General features: G+C 38.4%; 1 protein-coding gene across 4 annotated transcripts in view; it reads right to left on the reverse strand.

Moving 5' to 3' along the window:
* LOC136866248 (heme transporter FLVCR2) overlaps window positions 1-24927 on the reverse strand; it is a 118284-nt gene that overhangs the window by 17865 nt on the left and 75492 nt on the right. For 2 of the 4 annotated variants that reach the window (XM_068226670.1, XM_068226673.1), the window contains exon 7: window positions 5747-6089. The exons of 1 other annotated variant lie outside the window; for it this stretch is intronic. In XM_068226670.1, coding sequence (XP_068082771.1) covers window positions 5786-6089 — 304 coding nt within the window. In that variant the 3' untranslated portion in view covers window positions 5747-5785. Of the gene's footprint in view, window positions 1-5746; window positions 6090-11850; window positions 11988-24927 lie in introns of those variants that run through there. One more of the 4 variants, XM_068226672.1, reaches the window with a different exon arrangement.

Here is a 24927-nt window from a genome sequence, read left to right on the forward strand (position 1 = left end):
GTTGTGAATGTATTATGTATTCGTCTGATGTTAAGCATTCGCAGTTCCAATCATGGTTTATTTAGAGAAATTAAAGGTAGTGGAATTTCGTTTCACAAGTTTCCAGTGAATGTTCAATGTTCGAATCATTATACAGAGGAAGTACGCATGAGATACGAATTCAAGCTGATCGAAGTAGGCCTCTGTTCCTAAGTTTTTATCCGAGTTACGTCATAAGAATCGGGCGATCCCAATATTTGTCACTGGACTATTTTGTAAACAATGCTACCGTGACCGGCGATCATTTGAGAGGCATCTTCAAACTCAGAAATTTTAAATTAGGAAACCAACGAGGAAAATAATTTGCCCAACAAATTTGGCGAAAATGAATGTAACAAGAGCTAAAAATATTGTATTTTTCCCTGAAACAATCTCTGGTTTGAAAAGTATGGAGGTGGTTTGTCCCGAGAGCATTAAATACAGTTTAAAATAAGCCATTTGTTTTATGGAGCATTTTATGAAATTATTCGATGCGCATGACGTCTGCATCACCTCACATGGGACATATTCCAGGAATGAAAACAAACGAGCATCTTTTAACCGGGTGAGTTGGTCGTACGGTTAAAGGCGTGCGGCTGTGAGCTTGCATCCGGGAGATAGTGGGTTCGAATCCCACTGTCAGCAGCCCTGAAGATGGTTTTCTTGGTTTCCCATTTTCACACCAGGCAAATGCTGGGGCTGTACCTTAATTAAGGCCACGGCCGCTTCCTTCCAACTCCTTGACCTTTCCTATCCCATCGTCGCCATAATACCTATCTGTGTTGGTGCGACGTGAAAAGCCACCAGCAAAAAAAAAACTTTTAGTACTGAAGATGAACGCCTCAGTTGGTTAATTAATGATTTCCTGTCATATATTAAGAAACTTCAAATGCATTCAGAGAAAGTAAAAAAAAAGATTCATGAGAGAAATGTATCAGGCATAGATCTTGACTACCCAATCCACGTGGCCTGCGTAAAATACCTCATAAGTATACATTTGCATTATGCATTGATGAGAAACCTAACGAGCTATGACATCGAGCTCTTCTTCAGCTACCTAGGACGCCAAGCGGAATAAAATGTCATTATGGTTGGTGTGGCAAAAGAAAAAGGAAAAAACAGACTGTAAAGGCTGTTTAGAACATATCTCTTGTCCAGCTACTCAAAGTCCAACATTGTGTCTTATTCGTTTTCAAGATCGAGGAGCCCTCGGATACCGAAAATCATCGTCTGTGGCACTTCTGCACTGAGCGACGGAATTTGTCACCTCCGCTATACAGTACTTGCCCCGAATAGAGTTACTTAAAGGTGTACGTATATTTTTCGAAAGACATATTCAACATTCAACAGTGACTTTTTTTTTTTTTTTTTGCTAGTTGCTTTACGTCGCACCGACACAGATAGATCTTATGGCGGAGATGGGATAGGAAAGGCCTAGGAGTTGGAAGGAAGCGACCGTGGCCTTAATTAAGGTACAGCCCCAGCATTTGCCTGGTGTGTAACTGGAAAACCATGGAAAATCATTTTCAGGGCTGCCGACAGTGGGGTTCGAACCTACTATCTCCCGAATTCTGGATACTGGCCGCACTTAAGCGACTGCAGCTATCGAGCTCGGTAACAGTGAAATTAAGTGTGGAAAGTGTAAAGGCGACAAACCACCTCTTTTTCTACTATGAACATTTCTGAGACCTCTGTTATACAACATTGCTTTGAGCCACTCAAGTAAAAGAGAGAAAGTTTGAAACTTGATAAGAAGCCCCTCAAAAGGAAAGTATTGAAACTTCAATGACATAACCAAGCCAATGCAGCACTGCTCTATAAATAAAGTACTGTCAATACTCGCAGAAACATTCAGTTCCTTTTATTTAGGATATAATTTACTTATTGACATATACGATCATGCGAATACGAGGGGGGCAAGAACGCGATCCTAGCGGCTGAATGGTGAACTAGGAAGCAACCCGTTTCCACGAGTGCATTTCAAGGCCTTGTATTATAGCGTAGGCAACGTAATATACGCAGCACAACATCTCCATAAGCTTACTATGGACTGTATATCAGTGACCAAATTACGATGGAAGATGTAAATAAAAAAAGAAGGGATTTCACCATCATTATGGGTGCCTTTGTATCTAATGTGCTTTATTTTATTAGATTACAGAATTTAAAATTTACTTGTGGTTGATTGTCATTTAGCTTGGCATTGTTAGATTTTTAATGAGTTTGGCTGATCAAATTCGCTGACATGAAAGAAGTTTTCACGGGTAAATGACGCACTTAGGAAGACTTACATTAAGGAGACTGGCTAGTTAAATTAGTATTGGAAAGGAACAAACAGGTGTAAATCAAGTCATGACAGATCATTGTAGGAAGAGTGAGAAATAGAAAGAAAACATGAAAGGTCAAGGGTAGTCTTGTATTGTGGTTGAGTGTAAGAGAGAGCCGGAGCCATAATAAATAATTAAAATAAATAAAACTGAATGTAAAGTGTTGATATTTTTAACTCGCATGTGTTTGAAGCCGACCCCATGGTCTAGCTTGCCCGGAGGCCCCAGGTTCGATTCCCAGCCAGGTCAGGCATTTTTACCTGGATATGAGGTCTTCTCGGTCCACTCAGCCTACACGATTACGTATATTTGAGGAGCTATCTAATGGCGAGATGGTGACCCTGGTCTAGATAGCTAGGAATAGCGGCCAAGAGGATTCATCACACTGACCATGCGTCACCTCGTAATCTGCAAGCCTTCGAGCTTAGCAGCGGTTGCCATTAGAGGCCTGTTAGAGCTGTATTTTGGTTTGGTTTAGGAGTATTTGTTGTAAGATTATAACTATACATATTTCACGTCGTGATGTTTAGCCAAACTGTTGACGGTTTTAATTCGTTCCCAGATTTTCTGTTTTCCCGTGTTGTATGTTTGTTCCCAATGGGCCCTGTGAAATGGAGAATCGAAGTTCCACTGTACATTACTTTCACTATCAATAGCTATTAACAGGTGATCTTAAAGCCAAAGCTTAGTGCACGAAAAAATGCCAAAGGACTCGGAGAAGAAAGAGAAATACCAAGCAAAGATAACATAAAATCACCCAAAACTGAGATCAGAGGAGTAGAAGAAGAATGGACCTTGTTCTAAAAGTCTTGGTAAGGAAGCTGAGGAAAACTGTGGGAAAATAAGTGCAAAACCGATAGAGAAAGAAATGCTTTGGTAGAATGACTGGGTGAAGACAGCAGTAAAAGAAATAAATATGCTGAAGAGAAAATTAGATAAAGTAAAACAAAAAATGGATAATAGAAAAAATTAGGTAGAAATTGAATATCAAGCAGAGGAGTATCAGACCAAGAAGTTGGCAGTAAAATGACTAATCCAAGAAGAAAAGAGAAAGTGCTGGGATGACTTTACTACCAAGATAGAGGAAGACTGCCAAGGAAGTAGGAAGCTACTATATAAAGTAGTAAAAAGTAAAAGAAGTGAATAAGGAAACATCCTTGTGCTGGAAACAAATTATGGTATCTTCAGTCATTACTGATCTGCATTTAGGGCAGTCGCCCAGGTGGCAGATTCCCTATCTGTTGTTTTCCTAGCCTTTACTTAAATGATTGCAAAGAAATTGGAAATTTATTGAATTTCTCCCTTGGTAAGTTATTCCAATCGCTAACTCCCCTGATTGCAAAGAAATTGGAAATTTATTGAACATCTCCCTTGGTAAGTTATTCCAATCCCTAACTCCCTTTTCTACAAGTTAATATTTGCCCTAATTTGTCCTCTTGAATTCCAACTTTATCATATTGTGATCTCTCCTACTACCACTCAAACTTATTTGTCTACTAATGATATTCCACACCCTCTCTCCACTGACAGCTTGGAACATACCACTTAGTTGAGCAGCTCATCTCCTTTCTCCCAAGTCTCCCCAGCCCAAACTTTGCAACATTTTGTAACACTACTCTTTTGTCAGGAATCACCTAGAACAAATAGAGCTGCTTTCCTTTGGACTTTTCCAGTTATATAATCAAGTAATCCTAGTGAGGATCCCATACACTGGAACCATACTCTAGTTACCAGAGACTTATATGCCCTCTCCTTTACATCCTTACTACAACCCATAAAATCCCTCATATTCATGTGCAGGGATCTGTACACTTTATTTACAATCCCATGTGGGGCGACAGGACTCTACAGTGCATCGATGTTGTCGCCAATGTTCAGCAGAAGGTGTGCATGTCCGTCAGCCTGCGTCTGGACAGCGACAATGATCACCAAGACCGTTGCATCTTATGAAGTGCCGTATTGAACCGCACCGCGACTTCACAACAAATTAGGGACACTGTTGCTCGGCGGTTATCAGCAAGGAACATTCGCAACCATCCTCGTGAAGTAGGGCTATGATCCTGTGTGCCATTAGGGCGTCTTCTACTCACCCGCCTCCAGTGGTGTCGCGATAGGCGCTTATGGAAAGACGAATGGAGATGTGTCGCCTTCACTGATGAGAGTTGCTTCTGCCTTGGTGCCACTGATGATCGTATGCATGTGTGGCATCGTGCAGGTGACCGCCAATGTCTCGAGTGTATACAACAGAGGCACACAGGGCCAACACCTGGCATCATGGTGTGGGGAGCCTTATCCTACATTGGCCGTTCTCCTCTGGTGATTGTCAAGGAAACATTGAACAGTGCACAGTACATCCAAACCATCATTCAACCAGTTATGCTACCGTTCATGCACAAACAAGGCGTTGTGCTTTTCCAACAGGACAATGCACGTCAAAATTTATCCCATGCCACCCAATGTGTTCTCCAAGTTGTACGTCAGCTACCCTGGCCAGCACGATCCCCAGATTTCCCCCATTGAGTGTGTTTGGGACCAGATGAAACGTCATCTTGCGTGGTCTGCATGACTGGCAAGAAATCTGGTCCAACTGAGGCACCAGATAGAAATTGCATTGCAGGCCATTCCGCAATACTACACTCGTCACCTCTACAATTGTTTCCATGGGAGAAATGCAGCCTGCAAAAGGAGCGTATACATGGTACTAGCTCTGACATTGTGCACACCCTGTCGACTGTGCTCAGATGCGTATGGCTCTCTCCGTGTGATTGTGTGTTGTATATGTCCTCAAGAGTGTGTCAATAAAATTTCCCTCTGCTGGGTCGACGAATTCATGGTGGTTTTTTTTCTTTTTTTTTTCTTTTCATTTTCCCAGAGTGTATAAGCCTAATACTCAGAGAGTAGCAGGAATAAAGAGGCAGATGGTTCATAACAATGTTCAGAACTGAGATTATGAGGCCATGCACCAACCCTTCAACACAACCTCATGCATCCTTCTCAACCAAAAACTCATTCATATCAGGACGCTGGAAAATGCTCAGATCCAGATAAGCACCTAGCCTTAATGACAGATGACAATTTCTGCTTGCTTTTCCCTTTCCCGTTCATTTTCTATTTATCTTCCAGCAATATCCTAAGTACACACAATCTGGAGAACATATCTTCTTTTCTTCCATACCAACATAAGATATGCCAATAATTTTGGACCAATGTGATGTGTATATTCAGTGTGTATGTTTTCAACTGTGTTCTTACCTCACTAGTTTTTTGCTCTGTCTGTTCCTTAATTTGTATAACAGTGGTTATCTTTTTCACGCATTCAAGTACCTGTATTGGTGATCAAATTGTTCCTAGCCCCAAGATATATCTTATTACTGTGGTGTAATCTGTTTAAATGCACTTACACAGTTCTGCTTTCACACTGACAATGTACTGAAGCTAAACTAAGCAAGATGATTATTTTTTTCTTCTTCCTTGTTGATGGTTACTGCATGAGCAGCTTGCCTTCTCAGATCAGGCTTAATTAGAGCTGTGAGTCCTGTCCCTATAACTAGGACAATTGTCATAGCAACATTAGCCCACACATCGCCAATGACCTCGATGAGCCAAGCGTAAGCCATTGTGAAGGGAACTCCTGTTATTGCTGACCCTGCCAGCAAGATGCCAGCAGTAGTGCCCTCAGGCTCTGGGTAAGTGATCTCTGAAGTAAACTCCAAGCTTACTGGCATGTAACCTCCTATACAGGCTCTGAAACACAAATGTATTGCTGTTCTTACCAAGCTCCAGAAGAAAGTAGACATACTGAAAGAAATGGTAAAAAACATCTATGTAATATTTCTTATATATAGTGTATATACTTCTAATACCATATATATTTTGGTCATAGAAATATGAACAAATATAAACAAATATGAACAAGGGCCCAATGACTTTAATGCAACTCCAGCCATCAAATAAATAAGTGGTGTCCTAAGGCAGTCTTCTCAATCCACTTCTTTTCAACTTAATGTCAGCTGATATAATTGGTGCAATTATGCTAGAGATACTAAACCATTACTAACATGGTTCTGCTCTCAAGAAGCCCAGTGGATCTGCAACTCGCATTTAATTACATCAAGACATTTTCAGGAAATAATGAAATGAAAATGAACGATGACAAAATGAAAGAGAAGACATTCAAGAGGGGTGGGGAAAAGGAGTAGATTTAGACAGGATCATTTCACCTGTGGAAACTCACTTATCAAAGTAGTCCCATCCTTCAAGTACATCTGGTTCAATCTTCACATTTCATGTAGAAGAATGGTTAGCAGCATTGATTAAAACTATTTCAGATATTTTTTATATTTCTCATCTACAGAAGTTTTCAGGATGATATTTTTCATGAAAGTTTAATACTAATATAAATATTTTATTTTTATACCTCACCAAGTTAAGTATTTTGGTTTATTGAGTATGTTAGTTATGCTCTCCACCTGGTAATGTCTCGTGTTGGGACATACCAGTGCCGATCATTGCACATGAGAGCAGAAGCTGTCATTCAACCTCAATAATTGAGCCAAGGTTTGAACTTCTGGCTCAACATATTTATGTACCTAATTTGAGTAGATAACCAACATAATGTTGAGCTGTGTGAAAATGCAGGTAATTATTGTAATAATAATATTCACATAATTTCTCATGAAACACAAAAGGTGTAAATCAAGACATGACAGATCATTGTGGGAAGAGGGAGAAATTGAATGAAAACATGAAAGGACACGGAAAATCTTCATATCTTCATAAAGGTCCAATAACACTGTCTTGCTGAAGGGTCACCTCTCTTAATCATTACAGGATCAGACAATATTTCACCTATAATTCTCTAAGTTCTATTTTCTAGAAATGTAGCCACCCATTTCAGTAGTTATCCACCAAGGCCATACCCAGGATTTTTTTCAGAGGGGGTTAGGATTTGGGGGTTTGAGGGCTTCTGAAAACAAAAACTATAGTTACAGCTTTTTTCAATTTCTTAAAGATTTTACAGAATCTAAAGTTTGAAACTGTTTTAGAGCAGTACTTTTTTTACGACTCAATGGATGAAGTAGAAAGGTAAATTCATAGCGGTCTGGTGGGCAGAACACTCTTTAACACGAGCATGCAGTGAGACACAAAGATTTCTATCTTTTTTTTTTTTTTTTGGAAAAAAATGGATGTAACAATATGTTTTACTGTAAGTATTAAAAATATTTAGAGGCTTGATTCATTTTTTAAAAAATCTTATAGTGGCTCGGTAAGATGGAAATATTTTAATATGTTTATTGAAATTGATTTTTATGGTGCAAAATGTATTAATAAAATAAAAAAATAGTAAACTATCTGTATATCTCACCAAAATTAAAATTTCCATTTATGTTTGCAGTAAATTTGTTAACTATATTCATAGAAAAACATTTAAAGATGGCACATATTTTAAAGGTTAAATTCACTTGTTTATTTTGCAATTGATGGTTTTTATAGTATTTCTAAACTCTCATGCCTCTGTTATCAACCAAATAGTACTGCCTAACTTTCCTTTCTGTTTGTTGTATTTATTTTTAACTATGACAAAAAGAGTTAGGCGATAACATATACCACCTATCACTTCATTGCAGTCTTCAAATAGAGTGGCTCTCTCCTCATCAGTCCCAATTATTGTACGTACATTTCTTCTGAGCTCCCAATGAGCTTGTTTCTGCTTCCCAGCTTCAGCAAGAGGGCAGGCTCTTTGAGAGGCCATTTTGATAGATCTTCGGTCTTTGATACGGGATTGTGTAGGATAAGAAGAAAGCCAAATAAACACAGGAAAAGAGAAGAGAGAAAAGAGATAAATGATGCTTGTTGTTTTAAGGGGCCTAACATCGAAAGTCATCGGCCCCAAAGAGATAAATGAATACGTATGGTGAAACATAAGAAACACAAGACAAACAGGAAAGGAGAAAAGGAACCCAATGGATCAATATACGGTAAGTAATCAAAAGCAAAACAATTGCAAGTCATGTCTTTTCTATATGTTATTATCAAAGTTTATGTTTGGTAATTTGACAGTGCAAGTGAGAAGTGCACAATGTAGCTGCATCTTACGTTTTTTTTGATTAAATAAAAATATGCCCCTCGGTAGATTCTAATTCATTACTCTCCAACTGTTCATATAGGAATTGGAGATGAGAAGATGGATATTATAGACAACTTCCAGTACTTAGGTACCGGTAGTGTTCTGTCCACATCAATACCACATATCAAGAGATAAGCAACATCATTCAGAAAGTTTCCAAATTCTATCACGCTGTACTTCAAATATTTTGAGATGAAGTATTTCCATTAGTTTCCAAGATCAGCTTGTACAAAATATATCTGGTACCTATACTGATGTATGGTCTGAAAGCAGCAATACTTACTGGATCAACAAAGAGTCATCTTCAGGCAACAGAAATGTTCCTCTGTTCTTGTGTACAAAAAAAAAAAAAAAACAATCATCATCATCATCCTAAACCATCTCCAGTTTTCCGGGTGTGGTATATGAGCCTCCTCCATCTCATCCTGTCCTTGTACCATTCTTCCTCCACCAACTTGTCCCCAATCATGACCTCTCAGCAGTACATCGCTCTTAACTAAATCTATCCATTTCCTTCGTGGCCTTCCCACGGGTCGTCTTCCTTCTACCTTTCTGTCAAATTCCTTCCTTGCAGTTCTGTTTATTGGCATCCTCTTCATGTGACCAAACCACTTCAGTCTCGATATCTGAATCTTATTGAGGAGAGAATCATCTATTCCTACTTCTTCTCTAATTTTCTCATTCCTAATCTTGTCTTTCCTGGTTTTCTGGATCATAGTGCGTAGGAATTTCATTTCAGCTGCCTGAAGTTTGGAATTATCTCTATTGGTCAGTGTTGTGGTTTCGAGACTGTACGTAAGAATTGGTGTATAATAGGACTTGTACAATGTAATTTTTGTTTTCATGAGTATTTGCTCATCCCACAGCAGGTGTCTTACCTGGTGGTAAAATTGTGTTGCCTTATTGATTCGATTGTTCACCTCATGTTTTGCTAGGTTGTCATTTGATATAACGCTACCCAAGTATTTGAAAACTGGCACGCTGTCCAGCTGAGCTTCATTTAACATGACTATTGGTTCTGCTCCTTCCCCATACACTTTCATCACCACCGTCTTGGTCTTAACTAATGGATAAAATAAGGAATGTAGATATCTGACATTAACATGGATTGGAAAGAAGCCTGCTGGAGACCCTAGAACTAAAGAGATTGCAATGGTATGGTTACATGAAAAGAATGGCTCCCCACAGGATTCCTTGAGCATACTTGACCGCAGTGTTACTGGGAAGAGACCAAGATTCCTTATGATATTTGGGAGAAATAGATTTTCAAGGACCTTGAAATTAGAGATGTAAACTGGCGTTGCATACATAAGCAATATCTGTGGATGGACAGAACAAACTGGAGGAGGCTAGTACACAACCTTGCCCAGCTTGCTGGAGCAAAGAAATGATGATGATGACGACGACGACGATGATACAACAACAATAAGCCAACTAACCTACCAATTGATTTGAAATTTTTTTTGAACGTCCTATTCTGATATCACAGTGACTGGCAAGGTTGCTGTGGATGGGCCAAGAGCAGCTGCAGTCCCTATTGGCTGGCATTTGTGATGTCACATAGCAGCCTGCTACAGTAGTCAAAATGCACTGGAATTCAGTAAAGAGGTGCACGCTGTTGAATGTACAATGTCTGAGCCTGGTTGCTGTGGTAAATGAACATAAAATACTCCTGTATTTAGGGACGATTGATAAGAATTGTTATTCATTAAATATGAAGAAGTTGCAAAATGTATACTATGCAATAAATCACTAAATCTATTAAAGAGATTGCATCTCAGTTTGACATATTTTCAACTCCATTCTCAGTAAATATTGATCTATTCTCCTCACAGTTACAGCTAGAAATTATTGATCTCATGTGTGACAGGAAGCAAAAGGACAATTTTAGGAGCAAAATACACTGAAGAGATTAATGCCAAAAGTTTCCTCCTTCAAGGTTCCCACATTTACATAATCATGCAGCTATGTCTGGAATAATGTGCTTATGATGCAGCTATTTTCAGTTAGGAAACTACTCCAGTCTTATCCAAGAAACAGGTTATCCAATGAAAATCTGAAAGCTGTTCTTAGGTTAAAATGTGTGCAGAATATAAATTCAAATATTGAACGCTTGGTTAAGTCCAAATGGTAGGCAAACTTTAAGGCAATATCAGATTTATAAAAGCAAACATCTTATTTTAAAAAAAAGTATAGTGTTAATTTTGAAAAATTCAGAAGTTGTTTTGGTTTGATAGTATAAAATGTTTGCTTTGGCAAATCTGTAAATATACACTGCCTGGAAAAAAGTTGAATCATCCAGAAGGAGAGGAGGAAACAGAATGAAACTTCATGTGTTGAGAAGGTATGTGATTTTATTTCAGTGATTACAAAATTGAGTTAAATTTACTAAGAACTTGGCAGTACTTATCAGTATGACATTGCACCCCCTCTGGCCTGGGTACATGCACTGACTCAGTTGGAAAGGGTGTCATACAGCTGTTGTATCCTCTCCTGAAGCAAGCTGATCCACAACTGTTTTAACTGGTCCTTGATATCCTGGATACTGGCACTGGGATGGAGTTGACGTCCGAGCTGGTCCCACATGTTCTATCTGGGAATCTTGTTGGCTACGGGAGTACTTTAACATCATGCAGAAAGTTCACAGAGACACGAACCCTGTGTGGACGAGCATTGTCCTGTTGAAAAATGGCACTCGATACTGTCACACGAGATGTAATACGTGCGGACGCACGATGTCCGTGACGTACTGTTGTTCCATCAGAGTTCCCTTAATGATTGGCCGTGACCTGAAATCATACCCGATGGCTCCCCGCACCATGACGCTAGGCGTAACACCCCTGTTCCTCTCCAAATCATTGGAAAAATGGGTCCCCTCTCTAGGTTTTCGCCATACTCGCAGACGATGACCATCCACGGTAGTGTGGAACTGCATTCACTGCTGAACACAATGTGATGCCATTCATCAGCAGTTCATGCTTCCGGTCATGGCACCACTCCAAACGCAGCCGTTTATGTTGTGGTGTTAACGGCAGCCTATGCATGGGACGGTAATTCCCTAGTCCGGCTACTGCCAATCTCCAACCAATGGTGCGGGATGACACAGAATGTTGCAGGAAGTTCATTACTTCATTCATGGATGGCAGGCACAGATGTGAAATATCCAACGCTGTTAACGCCCTTTATATATCTTACCAGGCCTGGTAACAACACTAAACGTAAACAACACTAATGAACCCTGGTACCTGTTCTACCTGTTTCAGAGAATTGGAACTCTAATCATTTACATACCCACCGATGGTGTGTACGTGTATGAAGTTACATTGACATCTGCCCATTTCTTCTGGGTGCTTTAATTTTTTTGTCAGGAGGTGTAGTATAATATTATCATAAACTTATTTTCGCTCTTTGATTAAATTCCTTCATCGAGTAACATCATCAGTAGCCACTGATGCTCTTGCTGCAGGAAGGGCAAGAGGCAGCTCATGAGATCTAAAGCCTGCTGGTTGCTTGATCTAAAAGAAACAATTCAAACAAACAAGAAATAAAGCCTATTGCAGTCATGACAAAAATAAAGGTAAATTCACATTATATTATTGTATGTTTAGCTGAAGAGGCTCAGTTCATTCCATATCACACAACATACCTGCTCCAGACTCATTACCATCACTGTCTCGTGAATCACTGGTACTTTGGCCACTATTAGTGATAATACATTTCTCAATAGGTCATTTATTCAGAAAGAGAATAATTTGTGAATTTATCTTTGAATTACATTTTAATAATTGTACCTTTCAGCATGTTTGTGATTCTTTCCTAGTGTTGGCCTCACATCATTTATTAAACTGACCGACACACCACTCAGTTCTGTGCTAAGGTTCTCAACATTATTTTTTTAAATGTAGATTGTGTTGACTTATTTTACTGAACACATTTGGAATGAAAGTGAACACTTATAACTGGTTTTTCACTTTTGTTCCACACAACATATGAGAATCTTGCCTCTTGCTCCGTCTCTTTTTTGATGCAGCACTTTAGCTTCATGCTGTACAGTTCATAGTTTCGTACACTGCCAGGAGATTTTCCATAATATACCATGCTTTGCACCTTCATTTCCCGTTATTTAATCAATCTTTGATAGACAAATGCAAATTGACATACACAGTTGTGATAATTACATTTCAGTGCAACTTGGTATACTTCCAAAATCAATAAAAGTAATAAAGATGATCTTGACAGGGCTCCCATCCAGTCTAGAGCCTGCAGCATTTGTTGTTGTTGTTCAAACCACCTTTTTTTGTATTGATATTATATGGTAGAAAAAATCGAGCCTTGCTTTTCATATTAATATACTAATTCTATCATTATTTTAACTGTCTCCATAAGACCTATCCATGTTGGTGCAACGTGAAGTTAAAAAAGTATGTAGTTCCATTAGAAAGCTTGAATGAAATTGAAAATGTTAATAATCATGTAAAACATTACTGTAATCATACTTACTTAACAACCTCAAATCTGATCAATTAGTAATACAAAATGCAACACTAGCACAAGTGTCTCAAAACTGGTCATACTAAGTTCGCTCACTCCTTCATACTTACTGAAGACCCTTTCCAACATGATGTGTATATTGCCCTTCTCCAATAATTATCTAACACATTCTATTGGTCTTGCCCTTTACATACTAGGCAGAGACAAGAAGCCAACATCAATAACCTTTATTCTACACTTTTTTTAACGAGGGAATGTGGAAAATCTTCAATTAGATACTTGTGAGGGTCCACACTTCACAAGTGTGTGTGGGACTCTTACCCACTTAAAATCGCACACCCTTCTCCCACGATGTATGTCTCCGATCCGGAACTGCTCTTGCATTACTTCATGATGGTATCTTTCATGAAGCCTCTTCTCCTTCTGTTCTTCTTCTTCTTGGGCTGATGACCTAGATGTTAGGCCCCTTTAAACAACAAGCATCATCATCATAATCATCATCATCTTCTTCTTCTTCCTTCATTTCTCCTTTATTTAGCTCATAGGCATCTAGATCTCTCTTCTTTTGATGCATTATACTTTCCATATGCACTGCTATTTGATCCCAAGATTCCTGATTTTGTAGCATAATATGTGTCAGATCTCCCTGCTTACCTTCCAAACTTCTTCGTTGTGATAACCAATGGTCACATACAAGAAAGTATGGAATACATCATCAATGTCACCACAGTAAAATACACATTGGGCTTCTCACTTGCCCTATTTTATGAAGGAAACTTCAAAAGTATCCATGTCATGTCAAAAATTCTATACCTAATGACATCAACAAATCAAAACACATTCTTCAGTTCTTAATAATAATAATAATAATAATAATAATAATAATAATAATAATAATAATAATAATAATAATAATAATTATTGAATGTGTCTGTATATTTAGTCTCTTGTTATTAATACAGGGTATAACAATACTAAAGGTAGATGTAATTGGTATAAGTGAAGTACGTTGGCAGGAAGAACAGGATTTTTGATCAGGCGACTATCGAATTATCAACACAAAATCAAACAGGAGAAATGCAGGAGTTGGTTTAATAATGAATAAGAAAATAGGGCAGCGAGTAAGCTACTATGACCAGCATAGTGAAAAAATTATTGTCGTAAAGATAGACACCAAACCAATGCCCACCACAATAGTGCAGGTCTATATGCCTACTAGTTCAGCGGATGATGAGGAAATCGAAAGAATATATGAAGAGATAGAAGATTTAATACAATATGTAAAAGGTGATGAGAATCTAATTGTGATGGGAGACTGGAATGCAGTGGTAGGCCAAAAAAGAGAAGGCAGTACAGTAGGAGAATTCGGATTGGGACAAAGGAACGAAAGAGGAAGTCAGCTGGTTGAATTCTACACTGATCATAATTTAGTCCTGGCCAATACTTGGTTCAAACACCACAAATGACGTTTGTATACGTGGACCAGACCTGGAGACACTGGAAGGTATCAAATAGACTTCATTATGATAAGGCAGAGATTCAGAAACCAGGTGTTGGATTGCAAAACTTTCCCAGGAGCAGACGTGGACTCGGGCCACAACTTGTTGGTAATGAAATGCCATCTGAAGTTGAAGAAATTGAAGAAAGGAAAGAATGCACAAAGATGGGATCTAGACAAGTTGAAAGAAAAGAGTGTGAGGGATTGTTTCAAGGAACAAGTTACACAAGGACTAAATGAAAAGGCTGAAGGAAACACAATAGAGGAAGAGTGGAGAGTCATGAAAAATGAAGTCAGTAGGGCTGCTGAAGAAATGTTAGGAAGGAAGAAAAGATCAACGAAGAATCATTGGATAACTCAGGAGATACTAGACCTGATTGATGAACAACGAAAATACAAGAATGCTAGAAATGAAGAGGGAAGAAGAGAATACAGGCGATTAAAGAATGAAGTGGATAGAAACTGCAAGGTAGCTAAGGGAGAATGGCTGAAGTAGAAGTGCAAGGATGTCGAAGGTTGTGTGGTCCTGGGAAAGGTAGATGCTGCATACAGGAAAATCAAGGAAACCTTTGGAGAAAGGAAATCTAGATGTATGAATATCAAGAGCTCAGAAGGAAAGCCACTTCTAGGGAAAGAAGACAAAGCAGAAAGATGGCAGGAGCATATCCAACAGTTGTATCAAGGTAAAGATGTAAATAATTTGGTTCTGGAACAAGAAGAGGCTGTTGATGCTGATGAAATGGGAGAGCCAATTTTGAGGTCAGAGTTCGACAGAGCTGTGAGCAACCTAAATAGGAACAAGGCACCTGGAATTGATGACATTCCCTCTGAATTACTGACTGCCTTAGGAGAAACCAGCATGGCAAGGTTATTCCATTTAGTGTGTAAGATGTATGAGACAGGAGAAGTCCCATCCGATTTTCATCAGAATGTTGTTATACCTATTCCCAAGAAAGCCGGTGCTGACAGGTGTGAAAACTACCGCACCATTAGTTTAGTATCTCATGCCTGCAAAATTTTAACGCATATTATTTACAGAAGGATGGAAAAACAAGTTGAGGCTGAGTTGGGAGAAGATCAATTTGGCTTCAGAAGAAATGTAGGAACACGTGAAGCAATCCTAACTTTACGTCTGATCTTAGAGGATTGAATCAAGAAGGACAAGCTTACGTATATGGCATTCGTAGATCTAGAAAAGGCATTCGATAATGTTGATTGGGCCAAGCTATTTAAGATTTTGAAGGTGATTGGGATCATATACCGCGAACGAAGAATTATCTACAATCTGTATAAAAATCAGTCTGCAGTCCTAAGAATCGAGGGCCTTGAAAAAGAAGCAGCAATCCAGAAAGGAGTGAGGCAAGGCTGCAGTTTGTCCCCCCCTCCTTTTCAATGTTTACATAGAACAGGCAGTAAAGGAAATCAAAGAGGAATTTGGAAAAGGAATCACAATCCAAGGAAAGGAAATCAAAACCTTGAGATTTGCCGATGATATTGTTATTTTATCTGAGACTGCAGAAGATCTCGAGAAGCTGCTGAATGGTATGGACGAAGTCTTGGGTAAAGAGTACAAGATGAAAATAAATAAGTCCAAAACAAAAGTAATGGAGTGCAGTCGAACAAAGGCAGGTGACGCAGGAAATATTAGATTAGGAAATGAAGTCCTGAAGGAAGTAGATGAATATTGTTACTTGGGTAGTAAAATAACTAACGATGGCAGAAGTAAGATGGACATAAAATGCAGGCTAGCACAAGCAAGGAAGAGCTTTCTGAAGAAAAGAAATTTGCTCACTTCAAACATTGATATACAAATTAGAAAGATGTTTTTGAAGACTTTCGTGTGGAGCGTGGCAATGTATGGGAGTGAAACATGGACGATAACTAGCTCAGAAAGAAAGAGAATAGAAGCTTTTGAAATGTGGTGTTACAAAAGAATGCTGAAGGTGAGATGGATAGATCGGATCACGAATGAAGAGATACTGAATCGAATTTGTTAGAGGAGATCGATATGGCTAAATTTTTTCTTTTCACAATGGCGAAAAAAGAGAGTATCCTCCTATTCAATACATCTATTCTATACAACTATGAGGTCCACAACCTCACCATGTGCTACTATTATTCATTTCCATCTGCATCATTTGTTTTCTCATTCCCTTGTTTCTTAGGTTAACACAGTTTTTAGTTTCAATTATTATTTTAAATTAACACCTGTTTCATTGAATTTTGTCGCAATAAGTTGTTTTTTGCTCTGCATATTGATGTAAATATTGTATATTTGTGCTAATTTTGTTTCCGTCTAGGCTCTCTTTTGTTTGTTTTTCATTTGCTCTTTCATTATGTTTTTTACTATTTTTTCAACTTATATTATGTAAATTTTCCAACCCCCCTAATTTTTTCACTGAAGATGGCTCAAGTGAGCTGAAACATGTTTGAATTTGTTTGCTCCGTCTAATGACGGAATATATGATGTATTGAATAGGAGAATACTCTCATTTTTCGCCATTGTAAAGTGAAAACCGTCAATACGGAATGATTCTAATATCTTGTAATGGCTAAATTTGATGAGAAGAAGAGATAGAATGATAGGACACATCTTAAGACACCCAGGACTTGTTCAGTTGGTTCTTGAAGGAGGTGTAGGTGGTAAGAACGGTAGGGGTAGACCAAGGTATGAATATGACAAGCAGATTAGAGCAGATGTTGGATGCAATAGTTGCATAGACATGAAAAGGTTAGCACATGATAGGGTGGCATGGAGAGCTGCATCAAACCAGTCTATGGACTGATGACTCAAACAACAACATAACAATACATATGGCCAAACTTTCAAGACACATTCTTAACATGCAGAAGAAGAAAATATGTTATATGGACATGGGTCCAGAAACGCTTTATTCCAGTGTTAGAACTCATTTTCTACAACTCTTCATAGTACATTAATCATGGGAAACACATAGAAACAGAATGTACCAGCATGTCACGTGAAATGAAATGTTCAAAATGTCCTCTGTTAGCACTGATACATGCTTCACCCAGCTGTTGAATTGAATCCCGGCTACACTGATGTTTGCCTGGAGTATTGTATATGGTCTCTTGGTTACGCCTTAGGTTCACCACCAATGTTTAATGTTCCATTTGACCGAAGATAATGTTGATTGCCTTACTGCACGTAGCAGCAACTGTTCAGTGTTCATTACGCACTTAGCTAGCATCATGGACTGGGTTTCACTTACAGTGCAATGGAAGTGCACACAAATTATTATTATTATTATTATTATTAGCGTATGATGTGTACATGACAATCAAAATATACAAACATAATACAAAATATACAAATATACAAGTTGGTGACAGCATCAGGACTTCACTTTTATATTTTAATGTCCAAATTTTTTATCCTTGTAATCACTTCTGGTGTTACTTCAAAAAATTCCTCCACAGAGCCAGGAAATGCACGTAGGGGGCACTCTTGAACTATGTGCTTGATAGACTGCATTTGAGCATCACAGTCACAGCAGGGAGAATCTACCCATCCCCACAGGTGTAAGGCTGCGCCAGTCCTACCAACACAACATCGGATCCTGTTCAGGGTTGACCAAACAGCACGGGGCAGATTAAAGCCAGCCAGTTTCATGCTGGGGTCGGAGAGATCTATAACGTGCTCCAAATTTTTCTACTATTCTACGTGATTCTACGTCTGCTACGCTCGACATGCTGCTACTAACCTCTGTGTGTGTGCTCTCTTCGCCCGTCCAGTTCGTACTGTTCCTGCTGTTGCCCTCCCTCCTATCCTCCCCTACCGCCTCGCTGTGCAATGTGTACCTTCTCCTCTCGTCTTTTCTGGATGTTTCCATCGTAATATAAAGAGGCCTGCTTTGGGCTCGATCGGCGAGTTGGATGAAGAAGACGACTTGTGTGGAGGGAGGACTTTCTTTTATTTGCGCTAGCGACTGGTCCGTATGCAATGTTTTTTTAAAATGGTGTTTATTGTTCATGATTGAAGCTCAACGACTGCTGGACGGGTGAGCGAACTTTAAATTTATATTCCCTTGCCATACTTGAATTTCTTTTTAAAGCTGCACTTCCTTATTTCATCATGCCAAAACGGCTGCTAATGACTGTTCACGCTAAAAATATTGCTAGTCTGAGCTGTTGACAGTGGTGTGTTTCTTGGAACTGCATTACGATCCTTTTTCGAAATTTGGATTTCTATTACGTGAATAATTACTGTGATATGAACCATTGGATTCTAAAAGACTTGGTGAACAAACGCAAGAATAGGACTAATTGTATTCATATTAACGCCTAGCTTCTGTTCGAAATTTTGAATTCTATTAATGCTTGTAGGTTCTATCTTTCCTAATTCCTGTTGCCAGCCTTAGGTACTGTTCTTTTGCACGTCCTTCCCTTTTTCCCCACGTTCCTGTCCCGGGTTTTTTCTTTTCTTCTACTTTTGCGATTGTACAGTGGCCTAAAGCATTTTTAAATTCTCTTAAAATTTTTGTATTAATGGGTAATATCTGTTTACCGTTTTGTAGGATACTCCCAATGAAAACTATTGTAAAATTCATCTTGTTTCGAGTCTAGTTGTTTTTAAATAGCAAATAGTGTTGTTAAATGGTCGTCCCATTTATTTTTTGAAAATCGGAAGTATCTAATCTTTAAAATATTGTTGGTTTCTTTAATTATCTGTTTCAATCAATCAATCAATACTGATCTGCATTTAGGGCAGTCGCCCAGGTGGCAGATTCCCTATCTGTTGCTTTCCTAGCCCTTTCCGAAATGATTTCAAAGAAATTGGAAATTTATTGAACATCTCCCTTGGTAAGTTATTCCAATCCCTAACTCCCCTTCCTATAAATGAATATTTGCCCCAGTTTGTCCTCTTGAATTCCAACTTTATCTTCATATTGTGATCTTTCCTACTTTTATAAACGCCATTCAAACCTATTCGTCTACTAATGTCATTCCACGCCATCTCTCCGCTGACAGCTCGGAACATACCACTTAGTCGAGCAGCTCTTCTTCTTTCTCTCAATTCTTCCCAACCCAAACATTGCAACATTTTTGTAACGCTACTCTTTTGTCGGAAATCACCCAGAACAAATCGAGCTGCTTTTCTTTGGATTTTTTCCAGTTCTTGAATCAGGTAATCCTGGTGAGGGTCCCATACACTGGAACCATACTCTAGTTGGGGTCTTACCAGAGACTTATATGCACTCTCCTTTACATCCTTACTACAACCCCTGAACACCCTCATAACCATGTGCAGAGATCGGTACCCTTTATTTACAATCCCATTTATGTGATTACCCCAGTGAAGATCTTTCCTTATATTAACACCTAGATACTTACAATGATCCCCAAAAGGAACTTTCACCCCATCAATGCAGTAATTAAAACTGAGAGGACTTTTGCTATTTGTGAAACTCACAACCTGACTTTTAGCCCCGTTTATCAACATACCATTGTCTGCTGTCCATCTCACAACATTTTCGAGGTCACGTTGCAGTTGCTCACAATCTTGTAACTTATTTATCACTCTATAGAGAATAACATCATCCGCAAAAAGCCTTACCTCTGATTCCACTCCTTTACTCATATCATTTATATATATAAGAAAACATAAAGGTCCGATAACACTGCCCTGAGGAACTCCCCTCTCAACTATTACAGGGTCAGACAAAGCTTCACCTACTCTAACTCTCTGAGATCTATTTTCTAGAAATATAGCAACCCATTCAGTCACTCTTTTGTCTAGTCCAATTGCACTCATTTTTGCCAGTAGTCTCCCATGATCCACCCTATCAAATGCTTTAGACATGTCAATCGCGATACAGTCCATTTGACCTCCAGAATCCAAGATATCTGCTATATCTTGCTGAAATCCTACAAGTTGAGCTTCAGTGGAATAACCTTTCCTAAAACCGAATTGCCTTCACTTTCACTTTCTTTGGCTTGTAAAAATCCTTCTTGGTGTTTGTGGTAATATATTATTATTATGAAAAAACTGTTCCTTCTTTTTCCCTGATTTTTATCACACGCATTTCCATGTCCTTTAATTATCTGTACTTACCTCGGGTCCCTCTGAAAAAATGGACACAGTAAAATGCTTCCCTATGCGCTCTGCTAAAACCCTTCACTTTGAAACTGGAATCTGAGTACTTGTACACGTATGGATTTTTCTGGAGAGCTGTAAATCTTTTTCGTGGCATGCCATACTTGCATAGACTGCTGTTTGTTTATGTTACTGCGTTAGTCGGACTAGTGTCCAAGTTCATGACTTAGTTATATTCTTCTATGATCGTGTTTGTTTTGTTGGTATATTGACTTACCATTTCCACTCTGGTGTATTGAGAGATTATTTCTGAGTGTACATACTTACCCAAATACGACATCATACCCATACATACCCACACCCTAAATATTAACGTCACAGATCACATAAGCCACTGGGTGATGACATCCTCCACTCTTCTCTCAGGCATTCCTGGGATTGAACCGAAGACATGAGAGGTCCAAAGCTGTCTTCCACGCTGGTTTTCTTGATTTCAGCCTAGTTATAGAGTGCACACAAATGTGAAGTTGGCAGATGCCCATTTGATGTATGGATTAGCATACAGTAATGTCCCTGCCATTCAACATTTGTATTAGGAGAGATTTCCAGAATGGTGCTTGTTGCTTGTTGTTTAAAGGGGCCTAACATCGAAGGTCATCGGCCCATTTCCAGAATGAAGGTGCTCTGACAGGTAGACTTTTGAAGCAATTAATCATTGTCTTAGGGACACTGAGATGTTAAGCCTGCTATTCACAAGTGGGGGAGGCCTAGAAGGACAAGGACACCACAACTGGAGGGAGCAATTCTTCATGTAGTTGATGACGACCTTAATGTCAGCTTAATACAATAATTGGCTTCAACAAGTATGTTGACCTCATGACTGTCTGGTGAGAGTTGCATGAGAAGCTGCTGTATGCACATCATTTACAATGTATGCAGGCACTATCAGCAGCTGATTTTCCTCAACTGGTACACTTCTGAAAGTGGTTTATTCAACAATGTGTCAACCCTGATTTTAGTGCAACTGTGCTATTCACGGATGAGACATCGTTTCAACTTGATCAGATTGTAACAATTAGCACGTATGGGCTGACATGAATCCTCATGCAACAGTTGAAATATGTCATCAACAAAGATTTTTTGTCAATGTTTGGGCTGGCACTGTTGCTGACTGTTTGTTAGAGCCTTGTGTTCTTCCACCCCGGCTCAATGGACAAACTTACCATGCTTTTTTAGAGAATATTCTATCTGTTCTGCTAGAAGATGTGCCTCTACAAGTGCGACGAAATGTGTGCTTCATGCACGATGGAGCTCCTCCTCGTTTCATTGTTAATGTCTTGTCTGCTTCTAAATACCATAACAGATGGGTAGATAGAGGTGGACCATTTCTCTGGCCCCCATATTCTTTAGACTTAAACCCACAGTCTTATTTGTGGAGGCATTTGAAAGCTCTTGTGTATGGAACACCAGTATAAGATGCATGCCTATACCGTGGAAGGCTGCGAAACCATATGCTTGCATCAGTGCATCTGGGACTCAATGCGACAGAGGACTGAGGCATGCATCAATGCTAATAGAGTGCATTTTGAACATTTCATGTAAGAGAGAGTTTCATGTGGAATGCTGGTACGTTCTATTCTCCTGTATTTCCCATGATTAATGTACAATGTAGAGTTGTAGAAAATGAGTTCTAACTTGGAAATAAAGTGTTTCCAGACCCATATCCATATAACAAATATTTTTCTACATGTGAGGAATTTGTCCTGAAAATTTGGCCATACCATATTGTTACACCCTGTATATTGTATTTTATAATTAGGTTGCAATAGGACCATACAGTTGACGTGACGTTAAATAAAGTATTTAAAAATGCAAAGTTTTTTGTGGTTAGAAAAGAAATCAAGCATTATCACTGGGATTGAATGGTTTGAGTAAAAACACTAATTTAGGGGCTGTTACAGTTCTGATTGTTATGAAACTTTGAATGAATTAAGCTAAAAGAAGGAAATCTTTTTACTATAGCTGAAGATGCTTGAGCATTCAAAAGTTGTTTGATAATGGGGAATATATTAGGATAAACATTTTCAATTGCACTTTTTTTTTTTTGGCTCTTCCACCATTCATAAGCTGACACTAGTGACACCATGAATTCACTGAAAACTCATTCTTGAACTAGTATGGAGTATGCCTAGAACTTCACTATCAGTGGTAGTAGAGAACTAGATTTATATTCTGAGCTTGAAAAATCAAGTCCCAATTTCTTCTCATCTTCACTTAGTTTCAGCAGTTCAGGGTTATTGATTTGCTTTGGATCAAGGCATGTAAGCAAAAAAAATGAGCAGGAGTTTAAGCCATGTTATATGTATTTACAAATTTCTTCTTAATATTTTCATCTTGGTGTCACATCAGTTATGTTGTTTCAAGGAATATTCTACATGAGCAATGGACCATGAAGAGTCTCAGAATTGGGCTTCAAAATGGAAATTTATATCTCCAAACTTCCTCTTAGGAATAAAATTGATAACTTTTGCTGGCATGTTACTATGAATTTTGTCCCTATTATCTTCACAGATTTTTACAAATGTAGGCTAGCCTTTAATATAAGTATCCAGACAATCAACTAAACAATATAAATTTATTAAGGATGAGCTGTGTGTTTAATAGAAAACATTGTTAGCGTAAATTGTATAATATCGTATTATAGGAAAAATTTTCTTCTCTTGTTAATTTAATATTTAGTGCTTGACAATAATGTATTTTAGTGTACCATTTGCCACCGAGGTAGACACCTCATTTGCAAATAAAGAGATTTTGATTTGAACTGTTCCAACAGATTTCAGCTGACATATGTTTTGGAGCACCTGATTGTTTGTAGAGAGTGTTTGAAAAATGGTTGTTTCAAATCTATTGAACCACAACGAGAACATGCTTTTCAGGTTTGGAAACTGCCATTCATTAGCTAAGAGATTCAAAAGATGTGCTGAACAACCAAAGGTTACGCTCATGTCTTCCCTGTTTCCCAGCATTGGTTGGATCTGTGAGATATTAGCTACATTGTCAGTAGGGAACGGTTTTTCCATGCATTTACATATTTATTTTGCATATGTTTTAACACAATTTACAAACTTTATTATTCCTATTGTGTATCCCCAAGCATAAAAACCTAATCTTATTTCACATAAAAACACATATTTTCACAATTTTTTAAATGTAAATACATATTTTGAGAAAATCCATAATAAGCACATAAATTGGCAACATTTGTTACTCAATAAAATTCAAAATGCTTTTATGTTATAAAATGATGCTCATATTCTCCTTTTACAATTAAGGTATTTTTTTTAATAGTGTATCTAACACCATATTTCTGAATGTTATGGCTATTTATGGACTTTGTCCGGAAGTTGGAAGGCTTGCTGGTCACTGGCTAAGTCGTTACTTTTAGACAGCGATTTGATTTGCTGCACAAGTTGTTTCTCCTCTATGATTGAGTTAGGTGGCATTCTAACTCACTCGTATTAGCTCGCTCAGGTTTTGCTGACAGAATGTCAGCGAAAGACAATCATGGAGAGATAAGGTAATGGGGAATATCGTAGATTAAATTGGGGACTGGGAAGATATTCCTCCAACAGGAGGTAGTGGGACTGTATCACTCCTAAGAGTAAGGTTAGTTGTTCGGGTCCATATATCATTCTGGTGGTCGTGTGATTTTGTCTGAATTTCTGAGAGAGAATAAATATTTCCTTCAATGTCTGCTGCTAATCTTTTTTCTTTATTGCAATAGTGATCCACCATAAAGACATATGTAACCTGAAAACAATGCTGGAAGTGAAGTCGAGTACTAGATCGTATTTTCAACAATACATAGCGGAATTTAAAAACATTTTCACTACCGATGGAAAAATATTATTTTGCCAACTGTCTGGTAAAACAGTAAGCACAGATCAACGTTCCCAATTAACCCAACGTTTGTCTGTAAATAAGCACATTGTGGCTGCTTTGCGTGTGTGTTTGTGGCAATTACCAATAGATGAACCAGCTCCTTCAAATGTATGCCTATCCAAATACTCCTAGCATTATTTACAATTGTAGAGCATTTGTTTGTGCTGACATTCCTCTTGGCAAAATAAATAATCTGGGACTGAGAACTTTCCTAACAAAGTACATTAATTTTGAGCCTCCAGACAAATCCATATCAAGGAAAAACTATCTTCCAAAATATTATGAAGAAACTTTATAAACAATTCGGGCAGTATGTGATAATTAAAAACTGTGGGTGAGTGTTTACGAGACTGCTGATTCAAGTGGCAGTAAAGTAGGAAATATTGTAGTTGATGTGTTGAAGAACGACAAAATTGTGTGTGAACATTCATATTTGCTAGAGTGTAAAGAAATGCCTGCTGCAAAC

Source organism: Anabrus simplex, chromosome 3, assembly GCF_040414725.1.
Source record: "Anabrus simplex isolate iqAnaSimp1 chromosome 3, ASM4041472v1, whole genome shotgun sequence".
NCBI classification, from domain to species: Eukaryota; Metazoa; Arthropoda; class Insecta; order Orthoptera; family Tettigoniidae; genus Anabrus; species Anabrus simplex.